General features: G+C 40.4%; 1 protein-coding gene across 3 annotated transcripts in view; it reads left to right on the forward strand.

The window, feature by feature from the left end:
• The window catches only part of PTPRB (protein tyrosine phosphatase, receptor type B), an 81,915-nt gene extending 75,906 nt beyond the window's left edge, over positions 1-6,009 (forward strand). For all 3 annotated transcript variants that reach the window (XM_019543215.1, XM_019543214.1, XM_019543216.1), the window contains 2 exons: positions 370-490; positions 2,537-6,009. In XM_019543215.1, the coding sequence (XP_019398760.1) occupies positions 370-490; positions 2,537-2,559 (144 nt within the window). In that variant the 3' untranslated portion in view covers positions 2,560-6,009. The remainder of the gene's footprint in view (positions 1-369; positions 491-2,536) is intronic.
• The last annotated feature ends 714 nt before the right edge of the window (positions 6,010-6,723 follow it).

The raw sequence follows: 6,723 nt of genomic DNA on the forward strand, positions 1-6,723 counted from the left end.
TTGACACTTTGATCAAGAACAGCTAATAATTATGGAAGATGCTGTTTTCAGTATTGTTGTGTTAGGCTGCAATCAATTGTGGGGCTATTAAAAAGGTAATTTTCACATTTTTTCAAAATTTTGCAATCAATTTTTGTTTTGTGGGAAATATTTGAAGAGATATAATGTTGATCCAATTAGAAATGAAAATACATTCCAAAACATTGAAATTTACCACAAAATGAAAATTGCATGTCGATCAGCTCTAGTAAACCAATTTAAAGAGCTTTATGTTTTAATATTAAATCACCTCAGGAGTAATGAAAAATAGCAAAAATGCTTACTCATTTGTATGTTTCATTTTTTTATACTTCCCTCCCTCTTTTCCAGTGTCAGTATGTCTATTTACATCAGTGTGTGAGAGACGTTCTACGAGCAAGAAAGCTACGCAATGAACAAGAAAATCCATTGTTTCCAATCTATGAAAATGTGAATCCAGAGTATCACAGAGGTAGGGACAAAGTTATGAAGTTGTGCAACTTCTCACATATAACTGTGCATTTGAGAGGGGCAAATTGAATCATTTCTTGCCTTAAGTATTATCATACCTTTCCACCCTATCCAAAATACTAATATTAAAGTTGTCTTCTGCTCTTGCCATTCTGGCAGTTCCCTACTTCTCTCCAGCAGTGTTCTTATTACATTTTGGCTTCCCCTTTTCACTTTGTCTCTGATCTTCGTTCTTCCTTCACCAGTCATTCATATAATGCATATTTCCCAATGCTGTTTCCTGACTACTTCCCTTGCCTTTCTGTCCCTTATCCTGGAACAGCTTCATTAAAACCTGTTCCTCCCAGAAGTATTTGCTTCCTTCTTCACCTCACCAACAGTTTTCCTACCTGTGTTTTTGTCTCTCATCCTCCAGTTGTCTGGCCCAACTTGTTAGAACCAGTAAAGCCTTTTGCTTACTCAGTGAATGTTTAAATAGTTCACCTGAAACGAAGTGTTCAAGAGGAGGTGCTGAGGGCAGCAATGCACAGCCCACTTGCCTGCGCAGTGCATGATGTGGTTTCCAGACCCTCAGGCCTCCCGTATCCTAGATTAGGGATAGCTAACCTGCAGCCTCTGTGTGTGGTGCATAATAGATCAGCAAGGGGACAGGCAACATGGTGTAGTAGGTAGGACAGGAAGCAGAAAGCAGAGCAGCAATTGGTCAGGGAGTACAGGACAGGTAGCAGAATGCAGAGCAGCAGATCAGGCAGGGAAAGGGCACTCAGGGAGGGTATGGGACTAATTTGTGGCATGCTTTCCAAAAAATGTTGCCCCCCACTATCTTAAATAAACAAGTGAGCTATTGGATAAAACGTTGAGGGGGGTACCTCCCAGGCCAAATTTGGAAGGAAAAGACTAGCCTGACCTCCCTCTTTAAAAACAGGTTTAGGAACCTAATTCCAAGAGAGGGTTCAGGACTGGGAATCTCCCAGGTGGAAGGTAGCATCCCCCTGCAACGCTAAATAGGAAGCTCAAGTACCAGAGACAGACCCTTGTCATAAGTGTTTCCTATTGCTTAGCTTCTGTCTTCAGAGTCTAACTTTCCCCATGTACTGGGTGGGGAGCCTGGGCATCTAACTTAAACGTTGTGGATTCACCTAGGCAGACAGACAGCTAAAAGTGTGGGTCCTGCTCCTAAACTTTAGGGACTTTAGACCTGTAGGGTTCACCTATAGGGTTAGACGGAAGCTGGAGAGACATCTTTGAAGCCCTCCGTAGTGTTTTATTGTTGGATTTATATATCCCCGTGGCAGACAGGTACTCAAGTTCAGTGGCAGAGCTAGCTATTTTGGCACCACAGGCCAAGCTGGGCGCGGGCTGTGCTGAGTGCAAAGGAATGGGGTGGGGTGGGCAGTATTACCTGCCACGGCACAGACTCACCCAGAGGCTGGAGGTTCCCACTGTGGGGAGTCGGGGGTGGAGTCCCCTCATTAGCCTCACTCTCCCTTCCTCCATGGGAGATGTCACTGCTGTAACAGCTATGAGGTTAAGCCTTCAACCGCTGGCACTGAATTGTATGTAGAACAACACTATCAAAGCTTTTAAAAACTGTGAAAGGGTTAACCCAAAAATTGCTGGCTGCACAGGATGGGGAGCAGCAGTGAGACTAATGAGGGGACTTCTGCTCCCAGTGTGTACAGCCAGAGCCTTCAGCCTCCTGCGTGAGCCCGGGCTGAGCACAGCCCTCTGCCTCCTGTCTGGCACCCCCCGTTAGCAGCTTCTGTTTCATGCCCCAGTCGTCCAGCCCGTTACACTACCACTCAAACTCTTCTGTACATCTAGTCCTTGATGATTACACTCCTTATGGCAGACTCCCACCACTGTGTGGCAGATTTTGAAGAGGCCAAGTCTGAAGTGTTTTAGCAGAAGGGTGCCCAGGACCCAGAGCCCCCTCTCGTCACATTGGTTTTGATCACATTCCTGAGCATTATAAACATCTGGTAAGGACGAAGCTAATACAGACCGGTGGATTTTTTTTTCTAATCTCAGTTTTCCTTGTTTTCAGATGCTGTTTATTCAAGGCACTAAGAATGTCTCAGGTGCCTGCTTTTGTGATCAGAGCTGGGGGGGTTGTGGGTTTTAAAAAAAAATATTTCATGCACTAGAGAAGTGCCAGACATTTCTATTGAGACTGTGTATAATTTATTAGTCTGGTGTTTTTCTTTTTAAAGATATATAATTTAAGTGTAATAGATATTATTGTATATAATTGTATTTTGTTATGTAAATATGTATTTTTTCTATAATGTTTATATTAATATTAAGCTTCAGATAATACTATTTTTCCTTACTACAGTTTTTTTAACTGTTCCACATCAACTGTTTTAACCTGTATGGCTGCTGAGTTTGGGACAGGTTGTATATTGGCACTTACTTAGCATACAGGGAAATATTCTTTAAGGATGGTCACATTTTTAACTGGCTTAGTGTTCCTGAGGTGAAATCAGCTATGTATTGGGTAAAAGAGTAGTTCTGCATAGGATTTATAGGGCTTTTCTAAGCCTTCAAACTGATTGCTTGTGATCTGACCAAAATGTGATCTGACCCATAACACTAGGGTCACCATGATGTACCACTTACAGAACCAACATCAAACAACAACTAGAATAGAGTTCTCCTCACTAGAAACCACTCTTTCAATTTAATCTAGAAGTTAGTGGGAAAATATGAGCCTATGATGGATGCCCTGCAGTCTAGTAGAACTTCTTTTGTCTGTTGGGAGAATGGGTCAGATTCTGATTTCTTTAGACTACTGTAACCAAGGTCAGAATCTAACCACAGGACCTGTACATTGTCACCTGACAATATAGTTAATAGGAGAAAGCTTCAATTGATATATGTACATTCCCAATGACAGACCTACAGACTTTTACAAGGGGCAATCTTTGTCACTTTGTCATGACATCTTAAAAGGTAGGCAGGACTGGATTACAGGTGCATAGGATACTGAGAGTCTAAAAATGTACAGCTCCCCAGTACAAGTTGTGGGATCTGGCTGCCTGCATCACTGCTAAACATTGGTGATCATTCTTTCCTCCTGAAGAGACAATTCTCCTTAAGTTATGGTAATCAGAATACTCTATTGAATGTCATTTGTCTGTCTTCTAAAATTCATTTTGAATTAAGAGGAAAGGGAAATGCCAATATTAAAATATCATTAGAAATTCTTTTAAAATACTATTGTTTCCAAAAGGAGAAAGAAAAGGCTTGATAATTCTGCTGCTTTACAATCTCTTCCCACACAGTTTATCTTGGGAAAGTTTGCCTGCCACACAAGACAAAAGCTAAGAACTTTCCTTGACAGCAGTGATATCACTGCTTGGAGGAAAGGATTTTTTTTTTCAGATAAGCTTCCAAAACTCTAAATTCCTTATTTTTGGCTTGTCAGTCCTTCCATTACAGGCTAGTTAAATACTGTCCAGGTGAGACTTAATGGGCATCCCCCAGGCATGGGGAGAAAATGGCTCATTCCTTCAAAATATTATCCAAAATAAAAAATGAATTATAGATTATGGTTTGGATGAAGAAACTTACCCACGTTTCGGAGAGAGAGAGAGAAGGAACCAAAGTCTCTTCTTTTTTTATCATTGGGGTGGCTGAGTCCTGGTTACAGGAGGGATGACCATGAAAAGTGACATGACCGGAGTAAAATCTCAGGCTGTCCTTACAGAATCTCCCCAGGTCTTTCCATCGAGTAGGGCAGATACATTTGTCCAACCCAGAATAAGCAGGGATTTCTCCCCCAAGCCTCACCAAGCTCTCAGATTCTACTGCAAGGAAAGAATTATCTGTGCCATGCCTCCTCCCCTTGTACTCGCTCTGCAGCATCCCCAGATTCTTGGCTGGTTATCCTTTCTGCAGCTGTACTGAAGGCCGCCTTTTCCATGAAGTTTCCCAGTCTCTGAGCTGTGTTAATTCTTCAGACAGTTCTACATGAGAATGATGTTTGCCCTCCATGCCTCAGGTGGGAACCTTGAGATTCCCTGGACACCCTTCAGGGGGTCAGAGGAAGAAGGGAAGAACCAAGTAGAGGTAGCCAACCTCTACTTCCTCACCTGGAGGGGAAGAGTTTTGTATGGTTAAGGAGAAATGATAGTTCTCCATAGGCCCATGACCACATTGTCCCTCTCAGTGGCAGAGCTCTAGTTGTCTAAGTCAGTGGCAAACAAGCATGACACTTCTATGTATGTAACCTCCTTCCTCCTTAAACTAGGACAGGTTAGCAGAGGTGGGAGCTACATCGATAAAGCCACCAGCAGTTTTTTCTTGTGTGTGTTAGTTTTAGCCCTTATCTTTTCACTTTTTTTCAACAATGACTAAGCTAAAGCATGAGGTTAGTTACCAAGAAAATAATTTCAGTGAAAAAGAATATCAAATGTACCATATAAATTATCCCCTGCTATATGTGACGTGTCATTTTTTTGCTGAGGAAATTAAACTGTGGTCAATAATATATGATCCCAGGACAAGGGTCTGTGACTGTAAATTGTGCATATATGTAGTTCATCATTTTTAACAGAACACAAATCATCCTCCTCTTTTTGTTCTTTCTAAATTCCCTCCACTACACCCTCAAAGTTCACAAATCAGCAGCCAAAAACAATGGTGTCCAGGCAGATAGCTATGTTCATCATTTCTTCATGCTAAGATTGTGCATAGTTCATAAAACCTTTTCCTCCCCCATTACTTCATAAAGTAATGATTGGCCCTAAGCACTCTGGTAAAGTGGTCTTGAAAAATTTTTCATCTCTGCCTGGATAGACAAATAATATATGCCACATAAAACTGCATAACACACAATATCATCTTTGTTCCATTTCCTAACTGGTAAGTTTACATAATCATATGAAGCCAGATAAATTGTACTGAAAATCAATAAACAAGCCAGCATCCATGTAGCATCCTTTCATGTAAGACACCTATTAATTTAATTAATTGATTATATGTACTCTGCCTCCCAAATTAAGTAGCGGGACTGATGGGAAATTGTTACTGTAGAAAGGATGGATTTGAAGGAGACAGTACTGAAAGAAGATTACCCTTAAGGGAAATCATTCCTTCAGTAAACAAGATTTTGATATGCTTTATGATGACCAGAAACCTCCTCTTTGTTTCCCAAAAGTAAGGTTAAAGAAGAAATACTAATATATAACTGTTAATCCATAAACTTAAGATTTACACACCTGCAGCCCGATCCTGCAGACCTCTATAAATACAGACATGGTTTTATTCATGTGAGTAATCCAGCTCAATTTAATGGAAATACGTACATGAGAAATGTCAAGCAAGAGCTTAAGTGTTTCTAGAACTGAGCTTTTAGTTAACTCAATGTTTGGATTATAATGTGTTTAATAATAAAAAGGTCATACTTTTAAATCTGTGCAATACAAATACAAGATCTGCTACCACATTTAGCAAAAGTGCTTTCACATAGCTCGAGTTTTATTTTTTTTTAAAAAAAGGTCACTAAAATAAATGATAGAAATAAAAGTGCAACTTTATACATTTTCTCTGCTGCTATAGTTATTTATATAGCTGATTGATTACTATTGCCAAGAATAGTATTTTATGCCATAATACATAGATTTCCCATTAGGTGTAGTACCCAGGAAGAAGAATGAGCCTCCTTTATATTTCAGTTGTGTATTGTTTCCTGGTATATAGGCTTTGATTTGACAACAGTGAGCACACAAACACTTGAAACAGTGCTTAACGCTAAAATCTTGGATAAAGGGTATGAGAATAAAGACTGATTATACTAGCAACTTGTCCAAGGGTTACAGGTTGTAGCACCTCACCTGTGATATGAAAGTATGGCCTACAGCTACTTCAGGTGTAAGTTTTTATCCATGACTGGCTTGCATCTCAATTGTATGCAGTTATTCAAATTTCTCCCAGCACTTCCAGGACATTCACTTGAGTCAACAGGCTGAAATGTAAGATGGCAATCATTTTATTGATGGCACTCTACCCAGTCTTACATTTCTGGGCTCCGGGACAATGTTGAATTGTAGCAACAATAGTCCTTGGAGGCTCATCTCTGAACTTACAGTGAGGCTGCAGTGTAGTACTTGACGGGTTCATTTTGGCATCCAGGCTTTTGACCTCCCCTTTCCTCACTAGTGGATTGAAACTTCTGACATGCTTTTAAAACCTGTATCACCAGAGCAAATAAGTGTATTATTCTTGATT

This window comes from Crocodylus porosus, unplaced genomic scaffold (genome assembly GCF_001723895.1).
Source record: "Crocodylus porosus isolate Cpor-Errol unplaced genomic scaffold, CroPor_comp1, whole genome shotgun sequence".
NCBI lineage: Eukaryota > Metazoa > Chordata > Crocodylia > Crocodylidae > Crocodylus > Crocodylus porosus.